General features: G+C 58.7%; 1 protein-coding gene across 1 annotated transcript; it reads left to right on the forward strand.

The window, feature by feature from the left end:
- Positions 1-13: 13 nt before the first annotated feature.
- TFCP2 (transcription factor CP2) lies at positions 14-19,565 on the forward strand. The gene is made up of 15 exons (XM_058822089.1): positions 14-1,383; positions 3,959-4,110; positions 6,041-6,117; positions 6,371-6,476; positions 6,547-6,653; positions 7,529-7,681; positions 10,068-10,178; positions 12,222-12,310; positions 13,288-13,336; positions 14,115-14,208; positions 14,989-15,079; positions 16,466-16,572; positions 18,162-18,304; positions 19,167-19,218; positions 19,340-19,565. The coding sequence occupies exons 1-15, from the start codon at positions 1,262-1,264 to the stop codon at positions 19,375-19,377; spliced, it is 1,491 nt and encodes a 496-aa protein (XP_058678072.1). The 5' UTR covers positions 14-1,261; the 3' UTR covers positions 19,378-19,565.
- The last annotated feature ends 146 nt before the right edge of the window (positions 19,566-19,711 follow it).

A 19,711-nucleotide genomic window follows, 5' to 3' on the forward strand; every position in this document is an offset into this window, starting at 1 on the left:
GGTGCAGCCCCTGTAGGGCAGTGCAGGATTTTGGGGTCCCCTTGGGTGCAGTTCTTAGAGGGGAGTGCAGGATTTTGGGGATCTCCTTGGGTGCAAGGCAGTGCAGAATTTTGGGGTCCCCTTGGGTGCAGCCGCTGCAGGGCAGGGCAGGATTTTGGGGTCCCCTTGGGTGCAGGGGAGTGCAGGATTTTGGGTTCCCCACAGGTGCAGCCCCTTGAGGGCGGTGTAGGATTTTGGGGTCCCCTTGAGTGAAGGGCACTGCATAATTTTGGGATCCTTGCCCTTAGAGGGGAGTGCAGGATTTTGGGGGGTCCCTTTGAGTGCAGCCCCTGCAGGGCAGTGCAGGATTTTGGGGGGTCCCTGGGGGTGCAGCCCCTAGAAGGGAGTGCAGAATTTTGGGGGGTTCCCTTGGGTGCAGAGCAGTGCAGGATTTTGGGGTCCCCTTGATCGCAGCCCTTAGAAGGGAGTGCAAGATTTTGGGGTCCCCGTGGGTGCAGCCCCTTGAGGGCAGTGCAGGATTTTGGGGTCCCCTTGGGTGCAGCCCCTGTAGGGGGAGTGCAAGATTTTGGGGTCCCCGCAGGTCTAACCCCTTGAGGACGGTGCAGGATTTTGGGGTCCCCTTGAGTGCAGGGCAGTGCAGGATTTTGGGGGGTCCCTTGGGTGCAGCCTCTGTAGGGGAGTGCAAGTTTTGAGGTCCCCTTGGGTGCAGCCCTTGGGGTTGCTCTGTAGAACTCGGGGCCCCCCGGGGGTGTCACCTCTCAGGGGTTTTTGGGGTGCCCCTGAGGTGTTCCCTTTGAGGGGGGGGTGTTGCTGGGTTTTGGGGTTCATTCGCCTGTGCTAGCAGGGTTTGGGGGTCCCCAAATTAATCATTGCAGGAGAGGGTCCTCAAGAGGTTTTGGGGGGGTTTGGTACCCCCAGAAATCAGGGGGAGGTGTTGGGGTGCCCCGAGGAGCCCCTGGCTTGGGGGTGACTCTGAGGAACCCCGTTTTTGGGGTGACACTGAAAACTCCGTTTTGGGGTGACCCTGAGCCCCATCAGTTTGGAGGTGACCCCAAGACCCCCTGGTTTTGGGGGTGACCCCTGATTTTGGGGGTGAGCCCTGCAACCCCCACATTTGGGAGTGCCACAATCCCCGCTTCTGCCGTATCCCCAAGACACCCCCATTTCTGAGTACCCCCTGCCTCCCCCCCGTTTTTGGGGTGACCCTGAGGACCCCCCGTTTTTGGGGGTGACCCGGTGGCCGTTTCGGGGTGCCGGGGCCATGGCGTGGGCGCTGAAGCTGCCGCTGGCGGACGAGGTGATCGAGTCGGGGCTGGTGCAGGATTTCGACGCCAGCCTCTCGGGCATCGGGCAGGAGCTGGGTGCTGGCGCCTACAGCATGAGGTACAGGGACCCCAAAACCCACAGGGCACCCCAAAACCCACAGGGCAACCCAAAACAGGGCACCCCAAAAGATCCCGGGGAAGGCAGGGGCCGTGCGGGGAGTGGGGGGCCCCAAAAGGAGCTGGAGGTGGGAGGTGTCACCTCAGCAGCGGTGCCTGAAGAGGGAGGGGACCCTGGAATGTCCAGAGGCACCCCAAAATCATGGATCCCCAAAATCCCCAAGGGAAACCCCAAAATCTCCATGGGTCCCCAAGGGAAACCCCAAAATCTCAATGGATCCCCAAGGGTAACCTCAGAATATCCATGGGTCCCCAGAGCCCCCAAGGAAAATCCCAAAATCTCTGGGGGTCCCCAGAATCTCCATGGATCCTCAGAAGGCCCAAGGGAAACTCCAAAATCTTCATGAATCCCCAAGGGAAACCCCAAAATCTCCATGGGTCCCCAGAATCCCCAAGGAAAATCCCAAAATCTCCATGGGTCCCCAAGGACCCTAAAATCTCGGGGGGAGTCCCCAAGATCTCTGTGAATCCCCAAAATCCTTCAGGGAAACCTCAAAATCTCCATGGATCCCCAAGGGAAACTCCAAAATATCCATGGATCCCCAAAATCCCCAAGGGAAACCCTGAAATGTCCAAGGGTCCCCAAAATCCCCAAGGGAAACCCCAAAATCTCAGGGGGAGTCCCCAATACCTCAGTGAATCCCAGAACCCCCAAGGGAAACCCCAAAATCTCAGGGGGTCCCCAGAATCTCCAAGGGAAACCCTTCAATCTCTGGGGGTCCCCAAATTCCCCAAGGGAAGCCCCAAAATCCCCAGGGGTCCCCAGAACCTGTGGGGGTCCCCAGCATGGCAGGGGGTGCCAGGGACACGGGAACCCTGAACTGTGTAAAGTTGGGGCACCAAGGGGGAAATGGAGGTGTGGGGTGGAGTAGGGATGGAGTAGAGATGGAATTGGGGTTGGAGCTGGGATGGAGTAGGGAAGGAGTTGGGAAGGAGTAGAGATGGAGTTGGGATGGAGTAGGATGGAGCTGGGATGGAGTTGGGATGAGTTTGAGATGGAGTTGGGTTGGAGTAGGGATGGAGTTGGGGTTGGGGCTGGGATGGATTTGGGATGGAATTGGGGTGGAGCTGGGATGGAGTTGGGTTGGAGTTGTAATTGCAATTATGGCTGAAGTAATGCACGGAGCTGTGTTTGGGACTGGGATGGATTTGGGATGGATTTAGGTTGGATTTGGGATGCAGTTGGGATGGGTTTGGGATGGATTTGGGATGGGTTTGGGATAGATTTGGGATGAATTACGGATGCAGTAGAGATGAATTCAGGATGGATTTGGGGTGCCATTGGGATGGATTTGGGGTGCAGTTGGGATGGATTCAGGATGGATTTGGGATGAATTCGGGATGCAGTAGAGATTAATTCAGGATGGACAGATTCAGGATGGATTTGGGATGGGTTTTGGATGGATTTGGGGTGCAGTAGGGATGGATTCGGGATGGATTCGGGATGAATTTGGGATGAATTGCGGATGCAGTAGAGATGAATTCAGGATGCAGTTAGGATAGATTCAGGATGGATTTGGGATGCCATTGGGATGGATTCAGGTTGGATTTAGGATGCCATTGGGCTGGAGCTGTGGTTGGAGCAGGGAAGGAGCAGGGCTGGAGTTACAGCAGGAATTGTGGTTGTAGTGATGGGAATCAGGATCAGCAGTGCTCACAGGTGTACCTGGGTGCTCACAGGTGTAATCAGATGGCCACAGGTGACAGGTGTGCCACAGGTGAGCCCCTGAGGCCAGATGTTCAGGACACACCTGGAGCCCTGGGCTCAGGCAGGATCCAGAGGCAGAGCCAGGTGGGGCTCATCCTCCAGGTACCAAGTCTCAGGTTGGATTGAAGGCATCCCTGACCCCCCACCACCAGCTCACCTGTCTCAGGTGACCCTCTCCTGTGCTGACAGGTGTATTCAGATGGCCACAGGTGACAGGTGTATTCAGATGGCCACAGGTGACAGGTGTGCCTCAGGTAAGGCCTCTGAGGCCAGATGTTCAGGACACACCTGGAGCCCTGGGCTCAGGCAGCGTCCAGAGGGAGAGTCAGGTTCCTGGTGGGGCTCTTCCTCCAAGTATCAAGGCCCAGGTTGGATTGAAGGAATCACCCCCCTCCCAGCTCACCTGTCTCAGGTGACTCTCCCCTATGCTGACAGGTGTATTCAGATGGCCACAGGTGACAGGTGTGGCTCAGGTGAGCCTCTGAGGCCAGGCAGGGTTCAGAGGCACAGCCAAGGGGGGCTCTTCCTCCAGTTACCAAGGCCAAGGTTGGATTGAAGGCATCCATGACCCCCCCAGCTCACCTGTCTCAGGTGACTCTCTCCCATGCTGACAGGTGTATTCAGATGGCCACAGGTGTATTTCCCTGAGGCCAAATGTTCAGGACACACCTGGAGCCCTGAGCTCAGGCAGGGTCTGGGGACAGAGCCAGGTTCCTGGTGGGGCTCATCCTCCAGGTACCAAGGTTGGACTGAAGGAATCCCTGCCCCCCCAGCTCACCTGTCTCAGGTGACTCTCCCCTGTCCACAGCGATGTCCTGGCCCTGCCCATCTTCAAGCAGGAGGAGTCCAGCCTGCCCCCCGAGAGCCAGGACAAGCTGCTGCCCTTCCAGTACGTGCTGTGCGCCGCCACCTCGCCCGCCGTCAAGCTGCACGATGAGACCCTCACCTACCTCAACCAAGGTGAGCCTCACCTGTCCTGCACAGGTGCCTGGATGGGTGGGGGTTCTGCTGTGGAAGGTGGTGTTGTGGTGTTGTTTCCCCCGGGAGTTGCTGAGTTTTGGGGTGTTGCTGTTGGGAGATGGGAGGGGGCAGTGCCTGCACCTGGCTGTGCTCGGCACAGGTGGAGCAGGAGTCACCTGGGGGGTTCAGCAGGTTAGAGGCGGGGGACTGGAGAGTGGAAACAGGGGTGTGCACAGGTGTGCAGGGTGGAGGCAGGGTGTGTGTAAGGTGTATCTGTACAGGTGTGTGTAGGGTGGTTACAAGTGTATGCAGGATGGTTACAGGTGCGTGTAAGGTGTATCTGTGTGTGTAAGGTGCATCTCTACAGGTGTGCGCAGAGGATTACAGCTGTGTGTAAGATGTATCTGTGTGTGTAAGGTGTGTCTGTACAAGTGGGTTCAGAGTGGATACAGGTGTGTGTAAGGTGTATCTGTGCAGGTGTGTGCAGAGATGTGTGCAGGATGGATACAGGTGTGTGTAAGGTAACTGTACAGGTGTGTGCAGAGGATTACAGGTGTGTGCAAGGTGGTTACAGGTGTACAAGGTGGTTACAGATATGTGTAAAGTGTATCTGTATAGGTGTGTGCAAGGTGGTTACAGGTGTGTGTAAGGTGTATCTGTATAGGTGTGTACAGGGTGGTTACAAGTGTGTGTAAGGTGTATCTATTCAGGTGTGTTCAAAGTGGATACAGGCGTGTGTAAAGTATATCTGTACAGTTGTGTGTAGGGAGGATGCAGGTGTATGTAAGGTATGTCTGTACACGTGTGTGCAGAGGATTACAGGTGTGTGTAAGGTGTATCTGTGTGTGTTAGGGTGTATCTGTACAGGTGTGTGTAAGGTGTATCTCTGTGTAGAAGATGTATTTGTACAAGTGTGTGCAGGGTGGTTACAAGTGTGTGTAAGGTGTATCTGTACAGGTGTGTGCAGAGGATTACAGGTGTGTGTAAGGTGTATCTGTACAGGTGTGTGCAGAGGATATGCAGATGTGTGTAAGGCGTATCTGTACAGGTGTGTGTAAGGTGTATCTGTACAGGTGTGTGCAGAGGATTACAGGTGTGTGTAAGGTGTATCTGTACAGGTATGTGCAGAGGATTACAGGTGTGTGTAAGGTGTATCTGTACAGGTGTGTGCAGGGTGGATACACGTGTAAGGTGTATCTGTGTACACCTGTACAGGTGCAGAGGACTGCAGGTGTGATTGAGTAAGGTGTATTTGTATAGGTGTGTGCAGGGTGGATACAGGTGTGTGTAAGGTGTATCTGGGTGTGTAAGGTGTATTTGTACACGTGTGTGTAGGGTGGATGCAGGTGTACAACGTGGCTACAGGTGTATGTAAAGTATGTCTGTACAGGTGTGTCTACAGGTGTGTGTGCAGGCTGGATACAGGTGTGTGTAAGGTGTATCTGTATAGGTGTGTGCAGAGGATTACAGGTGTGTGTAAGGTGTGTCTGTGTGTGTAAGGTGTGTCTGTACAGGTGTGTGCAAGGTGGTTACAGGTGTGTGCAAGGTGTATGTGTGTAAGGTGTATCTGTACAGGTGTGTGTAAGGTGGTTACAGGTGTGTGCAAGGTGTATCTGTGTGTAAGGTGTATCTGTACAGGTGTGTGCAGGGTGGTTACAGGTGTGTGTAAGGTTTATCTCTGTGTTTAAGATGTATCTGTACAGGTGTGTGCAGGGTGGTTACAGGTGTATGTAAGGTGTACAGGTGTGTGTAAGGTGTATCTGTACAGGTCAGTGATGGGCAGCTCTGCAGGATGACAGTTACAGGTTCAGGTGTACCTGCTGCTTTCAGGTACATCTGGAAGGTCTGGGTTGGTGGGACCCCAAGTGAGGGAGGAGCTCAGGTGACAGGTACAAGTGACAGAAACCCTCAGGTGCCCTCCTGCCCCCAGGTCAATCCTATGAGATCCGGATGTTGGACAACAGGAAACTCGGGGAGCTGCCCGAGATCAACGGGAAGCTGGTCAAGGTGAGCAGAGAGCTCAGGTACCCCTGGCCAGGTGTGCCCATGCCAGGGTACCTGGGCCAGGTGTGCTCGTGCCAGGGGTACCTGGGCCAGGTGTGCCCGTGACAGCCAGGTGCCCTCCAGAGCCCTGCAGCTGAGTGGGGCTGGGAGCTGGGGGAGGAGGGTGGTTCCCTTTGCCCCTTTCTGGCACAGGGAGGGGCTGGACACCTGGCCAGGTGTGTCAGGGCAGCCCCAGGTGATGTTTCCCCATACCCAGAGCATCTTCCGGGTGGTTTTCCACGACCGGCGGCTGCAGTACACGGAGCACCAGCAGCTGGAGGGCTGGAGGTGGAACAGACCTGGCGACAGGATCCTGGACATAGGTGAGTCTCACCTGGCTGGGGCGGCTGGGAGGTCCCAGGTGGGCCTCACCTGTGCCCCCCTCCCCCGCAGATATCCCGATGTCCGTGGGCATCATTGACCCCCGCGCGAACCCGACCCAGCTCAACACCGTGGAATTCCTGTGGGACCCCTCCAAGAGGACCTCGGTCTTCATCCAGGTGAGCACAGGTGGGCTCTGTTCCGGATCCAGGTGAGGACAGGTAGGGTCTGTGCTGCATCCAGGTGAGCACAGGTGGGCACTGCCTCATATCCAGGTGCGGACAGGTGGGCTCTGTCCTGCATCCAGGTGAGCACAGGTGGGCTCTGTTCCAGATCCAGGTGAGGACAGGTAGGGTCTGTCCTGCATCCAGGTGAGCACAGGTGGGCTCTGTCCTGCATCCAGGTGGGGGGCAGGTGGGCTCTGTCCCACACCCAGGTGGGGCACAGGTGGGCTCTGTCCCTTATCCAGGTGAGGCACAGTGTGCTCTGTCCTGCATCCAGGTGAGGACAGGTGGGCACTGCCTCACATCCAGGTGGGCTCTGTCCTACATTAGGGTAAGGGACAGGTGGGCTCTGTCCTGCATCCAGGTGAGGCACAGCTGGGCACTGCCTTACATCCAGGTGAGGGACAAGTGGGCAGTGCCTCACATCCAGGTGAGACACAGGTGGGCTCTGTCCCACATCCAGTTAAGGGACAGGTGGGCACTGGCTCACGTCCAGGTGGGGCACAGATGGGCAGTGCCTCATACCCAGGTGAGGGACAGGTGGGCTCTGTTCTGTATCCAAGTGGGCTCTGTCCCACACTCAGGCAAGGGACAGGTGGGCTCTGTCCACACCCAGGTGAGGCACAGTGGGCTCTATCTCACAGCCAGGTGAGGGACGCTGGGATCTGTCCCACACCCCGGTGGGGCCCAGCCAGGCCCTGTCCCACACCCAGGTGGGCTCAATCCCACACCCAGGTGAGGCCCAGCCGGGCCCTGTCCCACACCCAGGTGAGGCCCAGCCGGGCCCTGTCCCTGGCTGGCTGCCCCACAGGAGGCTCACCTGTCCGCAGGTGCACTGCATCAGCACGGAGTTCACGCTGCGCAAGCACGGCGGCGAGAAGGGCGTTCCCTTCCGCGTGCAGATCGACACCTTCCGCGAGAACGAGAGCGGCGAGTACACCGAGCACCTGCACTCCGCCAGCTGCCAGATCAAGGTGTTCAAGGTACCTGAGCGCCCACCTGGGCCCACCTGGGCTCTGTCCTGCTTTGTACTGGTGCCTCTGAAAAATCCCACCTGTAGGAGTAACAGCCCCAGCAGGTGGTGCAGGGTACAGGTGGTGCAGGTGATGCAGGTGATGTAGGCGGTGCAGTTGGTGCAGGTGTAGGTGGTGCTGGTGATGCAGGTGTAGATGCTGCAGGTGGAGTAGGTGGTGTAGGTGGTGCAGGTATTCAGGTGGTGCTGGTGATGCAGGTGTAAATGCTGCAGGTGATGCAGGTGGGGTAGGTGGTGTAGGTGGTGCAGGTATTCAGGTGGTGCTGGTGATGCAGGTGATGTAGGTGGTGCAGGGGGTGCAGGTGGTATAGGTAGTGTAGGTGATGCAGGTGATGTAGGTGGTGCAGGTGATGCAGGTCATGGAGGTGGTGTAGGAGGTGCGGGTGGTGCAGATAGCGGAGGTGATGCAGGTGGTGCAGGTGGTGTAGGTGGTGCAGGTGATGCAGGTATTCAGGTGGTGTAGCTAGTGGAGGTGGTGCAGGTGTTTAGGTGATGTAGGTGGTGCAGGGTGCAGGTGGTGTAAGTCGTGCAGGTGGTATAGGTGGTGCAGATGCTGCAGGTGGTGCAGGTGGTACAGGTGGTGCAGGTGGTACAGGTGGTGTAGGTGGTGCATGTGATGCAGGTGACGCAGGTGGTGTAGGTGGTGCAGGTGTTTAGGTGGTGCGGGTGGTGTCAGTGGTGCAGGTGATGCAGGTGGTGCAGTAGGTGTAGGTGGAGCAGGTGGTGCAGGTGATGTACGTGCTGCAGAGGGTGCAAGTGGTGCAGGTGATGCAGGTGGCTCACGTGGTATAGGTAGTGTAGGTGATGCAGGTGATGTAGGTGATGCAGGTGGTGTAGATGGAGCAGGTGATGCAGCTGATGCAGGTGGTGCAGGTGATGCAGCTGATGCAGGTGGTGTAGGTGGTGTAGGTGATGAAGGTGATGCAGGGTGCAGGTGGAGCAGGTGGTGCAGGTGGTACAGGTAGTGCAGGTGCAGGGAGGGGTCGTTCCCACTCAGGTCACACCTTAGGGTGCCTGTGACTCCACCCCACCTGCAGCACCCCCAGAATCTCACCTTGGCTCCTCTTTTCACACCTGTTCACCTGAGGGGTCAGTGGCATTTGGGGTCCTGCTCTGCCCTCCCCTGCTCCACCTGGGACAGATTCCATCACCTGTGAGTGCAGGTAGAGGTGAGTTTAAGGGGATTTCTGCAGGGGTCTGCCAAGGGGAACACCTGGATACCTGTGGAGGTTCCACATCCGTGCTTCCCATGGGATTTGAGTTACAGGTGTGTTCAGGTGGTTACAGGTGTCTGCAGAGAGGTTACAGATGTACTCGGTGTTATAGGTGTGTACAATGTGGCTACAGGTGTGTTCGGGTAGTTACAGGTGGATTCAGGTGGTTACAGGTGTGTGCAGAGTGGTTACCGGTGTATTCAAGTGGTTACAGCTGTATTGAGGTGGTCACAGGTGTGTGTGGACGGTTACAGGTGTATTCAGGTGGTTACAGGTATCTCCAGGTGGTTACAGGTATCTCCAGGTGATTACAGGTGTATTCAGGTGGTTACAGGTGTATTCAGGCATCTTCAGGTGGTTACAGATGTCTCCAGGGAGTTACAGGTGTGTTCATGTGATTACAGGTGTGTTCAGATGGTTACAGGCGTCTCCAGGTGGTTACAGGGGATTTCAAGTGGTTATAGGTGTCTTCAGGCATCTTCAGGTGGTTACAGATGTCTCCAGGTGGTTACAAGTGTATTTCAGGTGTTGCAGGTATATTCAAGTGGTTACAGGTGTCTCCAGATGGTTACAGGTGTATTCAGGTGATTACAGGTGTCTCCAGGTGGTCACATCCCTATCCCTGCAGAGGCCCTCAGGACAGGCTTCTCCCCAAACTCCTTTTCCCTGTGCCGAGCACCAGGAGAGCTGAGTCACCTGTGCCACCTGTGAGTGTCACACACACCTGTGACACCTGTGTGTGTCGCACACACCTATGCTACCTGTGGGTGTCCCCACACCTGTGCCACCTGTGGGTGTCACACACACCTGTGCTACCTATGAGTGTCCGCACACCTTTGCCACCTGTGGATGTCCCCACTCCTGTGCCACCTGTACCACCTGTATGGATGTCCCCACACCTGTGCCACCTGTGGGTGTCCGCACACCTGTGGGTGTGCCCACATCTGAGTCACCTGTGTGTGTCCCCCACACCTGTGCCACCTGTGGATATCCCCACACCTGCGGGCGTCCCCATACCTATGCCAACTGTGGGTGTCCCACACACCTGTGTGTGTCCCCACACCTGTGAGTGTCCCCACACCTGTGTGTGTCCCCACACCTGTCACACCTGTCCCTGGGCAGCCCAAAGGAGCGGACCGGAAGCAGAAGACAGACCGGGAGAAGATGGAGAAGCGAACGCCACACGAGAAGGAGAAGTACCAGCCCTCATACGAGACCACCATCCTGACCGAGGTGAGCTCACCTGCCCACCTGCCTCACCTGGCTGCAGGCAGCAGGGCTGGGCTGCTGCCAGACCGCAGCTCAAGTGTTCGTACCTGCCAGGCAGAACTGGGGCAGAGGAGGTGCTCTGTACCTGCAGAAGGGCTCTGGGGACATTACTGACCTGAGCTGGGCAGGTGTGTGCAGGGCCAGGTGTGTGCAAGGCCAGGTGTGTGGGGTTGAAGCTGTGTGCAGGCCCAGGTGTGTGAGGTTGGATGTATTTCTGGGCCCAGGTGTGTGCAGGGCAAGGCCAAATGTGTGGGGTTGCAGGTGTGTGCAGGCCCAGGTGTGTGCAGATGTGTGTGTGCATTGAAGCTGTGTGCAGGTGGAGTTCCAGGTGTTTATAGGGCCAGGTGTGTGCAGGCCCAGGTGTGTGAGGTTGGATGTATGTGTGGGTCCAGATGTGTGTAGGGCAAGGCCAGGTGTGTGGGGTTGAAGGTGTGTGCAAGGCCAGGTGTGTGCAGATGTGTGTGTGCATTGCAGCTGTGTGCGTGCATTGCAGCTGTGTGCAGATGCAGCCCAGGTGAGTGCAGGTGTAGACAGGAGTGTTCAGGTGTATGCAGGTGCAGACCAGGTGTGTGCAGGTGTGTGTGTAGTGCAGATGCAGTCTCAGGTGTGTGCAGGTACAGCCCAGTTGCGTGTGGGTGTGTGTGTTTGCAGTGCAGCTGTGAGCAGGTGCAGTCCCAGGTGTGTGTAGGGCCAGATATGTGCATGGTTCCAGGTGTATGCAGGTGTGTGTGTGCAGGGCAGGTGTGTCCAGCTGTGTGCAGGTACAGTCTCTACAGTCCCAGGTGTGTGCAGATTAGTGTGGGCAGTGCAAGTGTGTGCAGGTGCAGTCCCAGGTGTGTGCAGGTATGGTACCAGGTGTGTGTGGGTCTGTGTGTGCAGTGCAGGTGTGTGCATTTACAGTCCCAGGTGTGTGCAGGTGCAGCCCAGGTATGTGTGGGTGTAGACCAGGTGCGTGCAGGTACAGTCACAGGTGTGTGCATGGTTCCAGGTGTGTGCAGGTGCAGCCCAGGTGTGTCCAGGTGCATGCAGGTACAGCCCAGGTGTGTTCAGGTGTGTGTGGGCAGTGCAGATGTGTGTGTGTGCAGCCCAGGTGTGTTCAGGTGTGCAGGTGCAGCCCAGGTGTGTGTATGGCTTCAGGTGTGTGTGTGCAGTGCAGGGGCAGCCCAGGTGTGCTCAGGTGTGCAGGTGCAGCCCAGGTGTGTGCAGTCCCAGGTGTGTGCAGATGTTTGTGTGCGTTGCAGCTGTGTGCAGATACAGTCCCAGCTGCGTGCAAGTGCAGCCCAGGTGTGTTCAGGTGTGTGTGTGCAGTGCAGGTGCAGTTCCAGGTGTGTTCAGGTGTGTGTATGCAGTGTAGATGTGTGCAGGTGCAGTTCCAGGTGTGCTCAGGTGTGCAGGTGCAGCCCGGGTGTGTTCAGGTGCAGCCCAGGTGTGTGCATGGCTCCAGGTGTGTGGGTGCAATGCAGGTGCAGCCCGGGTGTGTTCAGGTGTGAAATCCAGGTGTGTTCAGGTGTGTGTGTGCAGGGGCAGGCCAGGTGTGCTCAGATGTGTGCAGGTGCAGCCCAGGTGTGTGTGTGTGCAGTGTAGATGTGTGCAGGTGCAGCCCGGGTGTGTTCAGGTGTGCTCAGGTGTGTTCAGGTGTGCAGGTGCAGCTCAGGTGTGTCCAGGTGTGCTGGTGCAGCCCAGGTGTGTTCAGGTGTGTGTGTGCAGTGCAGGTGCAGTTCCAGGTGTGTTCAGGTGTGTGTGTGCAGTGTAGATGTGTGCAGGTGCAGTTCCAGGTGTGCTCAGGTGTGCAGGTGCAGCCCAGGTGTGTGTGTGTGTAGTGTAGATGTGTGCAGGTGCAGCCCGGGTGTGCTCAGGTGTGCTCAGGTGTGCAGGTGCAGCTCAGGTGTGTGGGTGTGTAGTGTAGATGTGTGCAGGTGCAGCCCGGGTGTGCTCAGGTGTGCTCAGGTGTGCTCAGGTGTGCAGGTGCAGCTCAGGTGCCCCTGAGCTCACCTGCCGTGCCCGCAGTGCTCGCCCTGGCCCGAGGTCACCTACGTGCCCAACGCGCCCTCGCCCGGCTTCAACAGCTCCCACAGCAGCTTCTCCATCGGGGACGGGTGAGCGGGACTGGGCATACTGGGAGTGCCAGACTGGGCATACTGGGAGTGCTGGGGGTGCCAGACTGGGGGTGCTGGGGGTGCTGGAACTGGGAATATTGGGAGTGCTGGGGGTGCTGGGGGTGCCAGACTGGGAGTGCTGGGGGTGCCAGACTGGGCATACTGGGAGTGCTGGGGGTGCCAGACTGGGAGTGCTGGGGGTGCCAGACTGGGAGTGCTGGGAGTGCTGGAACTGGGAATATTGGGAGTGCTGGGGGTGCCAGACTGGGAGCACTGGGAGTGCTGGGAGTACTGGGAATTGGGAGTACTGGGAATTGGGACTGGGAGTGCTGGAACTGGGAATATTGGGAGTGCTGGGGGTGCCAGACTGGGAGTGCTGGGGGTGCCAGACTGGGAGTGCTGGGGGTGCTGGGAGTGCTGGGGGTGCCAGACTGGGAGCACTGGGAGTGCTGGGGGTGCCAGACTGGGAGTGCTGGGGGTGCTGGAACTGGGAATATTGGGAGTGCTGGGGGTGCTGGACTGGGAGCACTGGGACCACTGGGACTGCTGGAACTGGGAGTGCTGGGGGTGCCAGACTGGGAGTACTGGGGGTGCTGGGAGTGCCAGACTGGGAGTGCTGGAACTGGGAATATTGGGAGTGCTGGGGGTGCGGGACTGGGAGCACTGGGAGTACTGGACTGGGAGTACTGGGAATTGGGAGTACTGGGAATTGGGAGTGCTGGGAATTGGGAGTGCTGGGAACTGGGACTGGGAGTGCTGGAACTGGGAGCGCTGGGAGCTGGGGGGTGGGTCAGACCGGGGGGATGGCGCCAGTGCCACCCCAGTGTCATCCCAGTGACCCCAGTATCATCTCACTGTCATCCCAGTGACCCCAGTGCCATCCCACTGTCACCCCTGTGCCGCCCCAGTGACACCAGTGCCATCCCAGTGTCCCCAGTATCCCAGTGACCCGTGTCCCTCTGTCCCTCTGTCCCCAGCAGCGGGTCCCCGAGCCACCAGCCCGACCCCCCCGCGCCCCTGGCTGACGTAAGTACCTGCCCAGGTACCTGCCCAGGTACACCTGGGGGTCCTACAGGGGACACTTGGGGTCACCTGCACACACCTGGGAGACCTGGGGGGGAATTCCCACCTGTGCTGGCCCACCCTGAGCTCACCTGTGCCTCAGCACTTCCACACTTCCACATCACCTGGAGGCATTTCGAGGTCCCACCTGCCCAGGGGTTCATTTCCCACCTGTGCTGGCCCACCCTGAACTCACCTGAGCTCACCTGTGCCTCAGCACAAACACTTCCACATCACCTGGAGACATTTCCAAGTCACCTCTGAGGTCATCACCTCCTCCCACCTGCCCAGGGGTTCATTTCCCACCTGTGCTGGCCCACCAGGGCTCACCTGTGTCCTACATCCAGGTGAGGCACAGGTGGGCTCTGTTCCCCATCCAGGTGAGAGACAGGTGGGCTCTGTGGGAACACTTCCACATCACCTGGAGACATTTCCAGTCCCACCTGCCCAGGGTTTCAATTCCCACCTGGCTGAGCCCACCCTGAGCTCACCTGAGCCCACCTGAGCTCACCTATGTCATATATCCAAGTGAGGCACAGGTGGGCTCTGTTCCACACCCAGGTGAGGGACAGGTGGGTTTTGTGGTAACACTTCCACATCACCTGGAGACATTTCCAGGTCCCAGGTCCCACCTGCCCAGGGGTTCATTCCCACCTGTGCTGGCCCACCCTGGGCTCACCTGGCAGCACCTGTGCCCCTGGCTGGCCAGGCAGGTCACCTGGCAGCACCTGTGTCCCCCCAGACGCTGCTGCCCACCTGGAGCCCGCAGGAGGCTCAGCAGTGGCTGCACCGCAACCGCTTCTCCACCTTCTCACGGCTCTTCAGGAACTTCTCAGGTGAGTTCTGCCCTCACCCGGGCCAGGTCACCCCTCCTCACCTGGGCAGGGTCACCTCCTTTCACCTGGGCTGGGTTACCTCAGCTGGACAGGGTCACCTCACCTGGGCGGGGTCACCCCCTCTCACCTGGGCGGGGTCACCCCCTCTCACCATTTGGGGTGAATTTAGGGCACATATGAGGTGAATCTGTCTGAATTTGGGGTGAGTTTGGAGTGAATTTGGGATGAATTTTGGGGTGAATTTGGGGTGGATTTTGGTGTGAATCTGGGTGAATTTGGGGGTGAATCTGGGTGAATTTGGGGGTGAATCTAGGGCAACTCTGGGGTGAATTTGGGGTGAATCTGGAGTGAATTTGGGATGAATTTTGGGGTGAATTTTGGGGTGAATTTGGGATGAATTTTGGTGTGAATCTGGGTGAATTTGGGGGTGAATCTAGGGTGAATTTTGGGATTAATTAGGGGTGAATTTTAGGGTGAATCTGGAGTGAATTTTGAGGTGAATTTGGGGTTGAATTTTTGGTGAATCTGGGGTGAATTTTGGGGTGAAGTTTGGGTAAATTTAGGGTCAATTTGGGGTGAATCTGGAGTGACTGGGGTGAATCAGGTGAATTTTGGGGTGAATCTGGGATGAATTTGGGGGTGAATCTGGGATGAATTTGGGGGTGAATTTTGGCGTGAATCTAGAGCAACTCGGGTGAATTTGAGATGAATTTGGGGTGAATTTGGGATGAACCTGGGTGAATTTTGGGGTGACTCTGGGTGGATTTGGGGCTTTCCCAGGGGCAGACCTGCTGAAGCTGACACGGGAGGATGTGATCCAGATCTGTGGCCCCGCTGACGGCATCCGGCTCTTCAACGCCCTCAAGGGCAGGTGGGGCTCACCTGAGGGGCCTGGGACACACCTGGGGGGGCCAGGATTGACCTGGGGGGGGTGGTTGGGGTCACCTGGGGGTGTGGGACACACCTGGGGGGGGCTGGGACACACCTTGGGGGTGGTCAGGAGTCACTTGAGGGAGCTGGGATTCACCTGGCCCAGGCTTTTCCCATCCGAGTCAGGAATTTAGAGGAACTTTGGGGATGGAAGTCCAGGTTGGAAAGAGGAATTGGGGACTGGGAATTAGGGATTAGGGATTGGGAATTGGGGATTGGAAATTATGGATTAGGAATTGGGGATTAGGGATTGGAAATTGAGAACTGGAGATGAGGAATTGGGAGTTAGGAATTAGGGATTGGGAATTAGGGATTAAGGATTGGGAATTGGGAATTAGGAATTAGGAATTAGAGATTGGGAATTAGAGGGTTCTTTGAGTTTGAGACTCCAGGACTGGAACCCCAGGCCAGGAGCTCCTGCTGCTCCAGGTGCTGTCTCCACCTGGGACCTACCCAGAAGGTTCCCAAAGGGGCTGGGTGTTCCTCACACCTTGCCCTAAAAATCAGGGGTTGGACACACCTGGAGCATTTGGGAGGATGTGAGGGACGGAGGGCCCAGGTGGGAATGGCCGAGGAGCATCTCAGGTACCTGGCAGGACCAGAGTGTCCAGGTGGAAATTCCAGGGAAGCATCATCAGGCACCTGCCAGGGACAGGCGTTAGGGTGGGAATTCTCAGGTGGGAATTCCAGAGGAGCATCCTCAGGTACCTGACAGAGACAGAGTGTCCAGGTGTGAACGTCTGAGGAGCATCTCAGGTACCTGACAAGGACAGGGGAGCCCCTCCAGGTGGGAATTCCAGGGAAGCACCATCAGACACCTGGCAGGGACAGGGAGCTTCTCCAGGTGGGAATGTCTGAGGAGCATCATTAGATACTTGACAGAGTGTCCAGGTGGGAGTTCCAGAAAGGCATCCTCAGGTACCTGCCAGGGATAGGGGAGCCCCTCCAGGTGGGAACTCCAGGGAAGCATCAACAAGTACCTGACAGGGACAGGGAGCTTCTCCAGGTGGGAATTCCAGGGAAGCATCCTCAGGTACCTGACAGGGACAGGGAGCTTCTCCAGGTGGGAATGGCTGAGGAGCATCTCAGGTGCCTCAGGTGGGAATTTCAGGAAAGGCTGACCAGGGTCAGTGAGGGGACACCTGGGGCTCAGGTGGGAGCTCACAGGGGTTGAGATGGGCTCACCCAGCTGCTCCAGGGCACACCTGGGGCTCAGGTGGGCACAGCGCAGGGGTTGGGATGGGCTCCCCCAGCTCCCCCTGGGGACACCTAGCAGGGGAGGGCAGGGCAGGCAGAGGCAGCCCCAGGTGACCCTCACCTGTCCCAGGATGGTGCGGCCCCGCCTGACCATCTACGTGTGCCAGGAGTCGCAGCAGGTGAGGGAGCCCCAGCACGAGCACGAGGACGGCGATGGAGGCAGCGGCACCTTCTTTGGTGAGGGGGACAGGGGGCTCACCTGGGGGGGCTGGGGGCTCACCTGGGGGGATGGAGCTCATCTGGGGGGGTGGGAGCTCACCTGGGGGGGTGGAACTCACCTGGGGGGGTGGGAGCTCACCTGGGGGGGTGGAACTCACCTGGGGGGATGGAGCTCATCTGGGGGGGTGGGGGCTCACCTGGGGAGGGTAGAGAGCACACCTGGGGGGGTGGGAGCTCACCTGGGGGGGTGGGAGCTCACCTGGGGGGATGGAGCTCATCTGGGGGGGTGGGGGCTCACCTGGGGAGGGTAGAGAGCACACCTGGGGGGGTGGGAGCTCACCTGGGGGGGTGGAACTCACCTGGGGGGATGGAGCTCATCTGGGGGGGTGGGGGCTCACCTGGGGGGGTGGGAGCTCACCTGGGGGGATGGGGGCTCACCTGGGGAGGGTAGAGAGCACACCTGGGGACGTGGGGGAATTCCTGTCCTGCTGGGCACAAACCCACCTGAACAGTGCAGGTGCTGCTGCTCAGGGACACTGGGAGGTTTGTGGGGACAGGGGTGGAAATGCCACACAGGACACGGTGACAGGGCATGGTGACAGGACAGGGGTGACAGACAGGAGATTGGTGCCAAACAGGACACAGTGCCACACAGGACATGGTGCCAGGCAGGACACAGGTGACAGACAGGACATGGGTGAGAGGACACAGTGCCAGGTCACAGGTGACAGACGGGACGACAGGGGTGACAGGACACGGTGCCAGGTGGGTCACAGGTGACAGACAGAACACAGTGACAGGACACGGTGCCAGGCAGGTCCCTGTTAGGAGCACAGCAGTGCCCAGCCCAGGTGGCCATGGTGGCACACCTGAGCAGGTGTGGCTGTGCTGTCAGGTGTTCCGTGCCCGCAGTGTGCCACACCATGTACCTGGAGGAGCTGGCACAGCTGTTCTGGGTGACAGACAGGACACGGGGCAGAGAGGACAGGGGTGCCAGGCAGGACACAGGTGACAGGACACAGGTGACAGGACACAGGTGACAAACAGGTCACAGTGCCAGGGAGGTCACTGTGCCAGGCAGGACACGGTGACAGACAGGTGCCTGTTCTGAGTGCAGCTGTGCCCAGCCCAGGTGTGGCTGTGCTGGCACACCTGGCAGGTGTAGCTGTGCTGGCACACCTGGGCTCACCTGTCAGATGCCCTGTGCCCGCAGTGTACCACGCTGTGTACCTGGAGGAGCTGGCACACCTGGCAGGTGTAGCTGTGCTGGCACACCTGGGCTCACCTGGCAGGTGCCCTGTGCCCACAGTGTACCACGCTGTGTACCTGGAGGAGCTGGCACACCTGGCAGGTGTAGCTGTGCTGGCACACCTGGGCTCACCTGGCAGGTGCCCTGTGCCCGCAGTGTACCACGCCGTGTACCTGGAGGAGCTGGCACACCTGGCAGGTGTAGCTGTGCCATGCTGGCACACCTGGGCTCACCTGTTGGGTGCCCTGTGCCCGCAGTGTACCACGCCGTGTACCTGGAGGAGCTGGCACACCTGGCAGGTGTAGCTGTGCCATGCTGGCACACCTGGGCTCACCTGTTGGGTGCCCTGTGCCCGCAGTGTACCACGCCGTGTACCTGGAGGAGCTGACGGCGGCCGAGCTGGCAGAGAAGCTGGCACAGCTGTTCCGGGTGCCCGCCCAGCACATCCAGCACATCTACAAACAGGGCCCCACGGGCATCCACGTGCTGGTCAGCGACCAGGTAACCTCACCTGCCCAGGTAATGCCCACCTGGCTCAGGTAATGCCCACCTGGCCCAGGTAACCCCCACCTGCCCCGGGGAATGCCCATCTGGCAGTGCCAGGTAACTCCCACCTGCCCCATGGGCATCCATGTGCTGGTCAGCGACCAGGTAACCTCACCTGCCCCAGGGAATGCCCACCTGCCCCAGGGCACACCTGGCACCAACCAGGTAATGCCCACCTGCCCTGGTAATGCCCACCTGCCCCAGGTAATGCCCACCTGCCCTGGTAATGCCCACCTGCCCCAGGTAATGCCCACCTGCCTCACAAGCACACTTGGCAGCACCAGGTAATGCCCACCTGCCCCAGAGCACACCTGGCAGCGACCAGGTAATGCCCACCTGCCCCAGGGCATCCCTGGCAGCAATCCCCCTTCCCCAGGGCACACCTGGCAGTGCCAGGTAATGCCCACCTGCCCCAGGTGACCCTCACGTGCCCCAGATAAGGCCCACCTGCCCCAGGTAATGCCCCCCTGCCTCACAAGCACACCTGGCAGCACCAGGTAATGCCCCCCTGTCCCAGGGCACACCTGGCAGCACCAGGTAACCCTCACCTACCCCAGGTAACCCCACCTGCCCCACAGGAACACCTGGCACCAACCAGGTAACCCTCACCTGCCCCAGGTAATGCCCACCTGCCCCAGGGCACACCTGGGGGCAGCATCACCCGTGCAGGTGCTGGGAAGGGCCCAAATCAATGAACTGTTCCTGGCTGGTGCTTCCCGAGCTCCCACCTGAGCTCCCACCTGGGCACCTCCCGCCCTTTGGAACCAAATTTTTCCCCAAAAAGCCCTAAATTGGAGCCGTTTGGGGTTTGTTTCAGATGATCCAGAACTTCCAGGATGAATCCTGCTTCGTCCTGGACACCCTGAAAGGTGTGTGAGTACCTGGGCTCTGCTGGGCCACACCTGAGTCGCAGGTGTGACCCCTCACACACCTGTGTGCCACCCCTGGCCCCTCCCAGCTCCCCTCACCTGTCCTGGGCTTCCCTTGCAGCCGAGACCAACGACAGCTACCACATCATCCTGAAATAGGGGCAGCTGAGGGACAGGTGGGGAGCACCTGCGGCCTCTCAGCACACCTGGACACCCTCCACGAGGACACAGCAGAGATTTGGGAACCCCAGGTGTGCTCACCTGGCCACCCCCCCTCGCAATGAACTCCTGGACACCTTCTGGAGAGCCCCCAGGTGTGGTCATCTGGCCCACCACCCTCAAAAGGAACACCTGGAGAGCCCCCAGGTGTGCTCACCTGGACACCCCTCCCTCAAAAAGAACACCTGGAAAGCCTCTGGACACCCCCCCCAGGTGTGCTTACCTGGCCACCATCCCCGAAAGGAACACCTGGAGAGCCCCCAGGTGTTGTTAC

The sequence above is a fragment of the Ammospiza caudacuta genome, chromosome 31 (genome assembly GCF_027887145.1).
Source record: "Ammospiza caudacuta isolate bAmmCau1 chromosome 31, bAmmCau1.pri, whole genome shotgun sequence".
NCBI lineage: Eukaryota > Metazoa > Chordata > Aves > Passeriformes > Passerellidae > Ammospiza > Ammospiza caudacuta.

Excerpts from the sequence above, each read along its gene's own strand:
- TFCP2 (XM_058822089.1), top strand. The coding sequence starts at position 1,262 with ATGGCGTGGGCGCTGAAGCTGCCGCTGGCGGACGAGGTGATCGAGTCG. Across the intron at positions 13,337-14,114 it reads CCCCCGCGCCCCTGGCTGAC|ACGCTGCTGCCCACCTGGAG; the intron begins GTAAGTACCTGC and ends GTGTCCCCCCAG. Across the intron at positions 19,219-19,339 it reads CGTCCTGGACACCCTGAAAG|CCGAGACCAACGACAGCTAC; the intron begins GTGTGTGAGTAC and ends CTTCCCTTGCAG.